This window comes from Papio anubis, unplaced genomic scaffold, assembly GCF_008728515.1.
Source record: "Papio anubis isolate 15944 unplaced genomic scaffold, Panubis1.0 scaffold7466, whole genome shotgun sequence".
Classification (NCBI taxonomy): Eukaryota; Metazoa; Chordata; class Mammalia; order Primates; family Cercopithecidae; genus Papio; species Papio anubis.
This window is the reverse complement of record NW_022167689.1, coordinates 1-987: the sequence shown is the minus strand read 5'-3', so window position 1 is coordinate 987 and position 987 is coordinate 1. Positions and strand designations below refer to the sequence as shown.

General features: G+C 49.0%; 1 protein-coding gene across 1 annotated transcript; it reads right to left on the bottom strand.

Annotated features, from left to right (window-relative positions):
• Nucleotides 1–243: 243 nt before the first annotated feature.
• On the bottom strand, nt 244–946 carry LOC116273479 (selection and upkeep of intraepithelial T-cells protein 1-like). Its single transcript, XM_031662555.1, has one exon. It carries the CDS (start codon nt 846–848, stop codon nt 333–335), a length of 516 nt encoding a protein of 171 aa, XP_031518415.1. The 5' UTR covers nt 849–946; the 3' UTR covers nt 244–332.
• Nucleotides 947–987: the final 41 nt, after the last annotated feature.

Genomic DNA, 987 nt, shown 5'->3' with positions numbered 1-987 from the left:
TCTATTTACAATAAGTCAATCTCTCTGCAATCAGCATTTTGGGAAAGAAGAAGTCAGGGTTAATATTTATCAGGAAGTAAGATTTGATATGTCACCGTTCTCTGGGCAATCGTTTATTCCAGTTGTCTTGGAACAATTATTGACAGTGTCTCCTCTCACTCTCAGAAGTGCAACCTGGGAGGCAGAGGTTGCAGTGAGATGAGATTGTGCCAGCGAGGGTGCAACAGAGCAAGACTCTGTCTCAAAAAGAAAAAAAAAAAAAAAAGAAGTGCACAGTTCAATGCTAAGGCATGCATAAGACTTTTCTTCTGAGAGTGACCATTTTCCCCTGCTCACGGCCTCAGCTGAATTCTGCATGTGCTTCTCAAGAAGTGAAGCACTTGGTTTAGCAGGGCAAACCCACTCGTGTGGCCCTTGTGCAGGAGGAAGGATTTTTCCCTGGAATTCCGTTTCCACAGGGAGAGTGTCCCTGTCGTATCTCCCTGTGGAAATGGGATTCCAGAGAAAAATTTGCTGGTCTGCAATGGGCATGAGGTTGGGAGAGAAACCTTCCCCAGAGTCACACTGTGCCAAAGTAACAAAGCAAAATGAAGCAACGCACCTGCCACCATGAGGTGCAGGATGGCCTCATCGTAGGACCTGCCTTCTTGGAAGTAACAGCGGTAGGTGCCGTTCTCCTGGGCTGTGACGTTGTGTATGATCAGGGCCACGATGCCCCTGCTGATGTCTTTGCTCACAAAGGTGGTTCTTCTTCGGTACTCCTCCATCTGCTCCTCTGTTCTCTCTCTCCCACCCTTATACACAAACACTGCGGGGGAGAACTGAGACCGGAACCACCGCACCTCCATGTCCTCAGCATTTTTCTCGGGTGACAGATGGCAGCGTAACGTAGTGTTTTCTCCAACCGTGGCCAGGATGGGATCAGCGGGCCCCACGACAGTAAACTGGGCTGTTCAACAAAGGGGTAGAGTCAGACAAAGACACCAG

Coding starts and splice junctions, on each gene's coding strand:
- LOC116273479 (XM_031662555.1), bottom strand. CDS start 848: ATGGAGGTGCGGTGGTTCCGGTCTCAGTTCTCCCCCGCAGTGTTTGTG.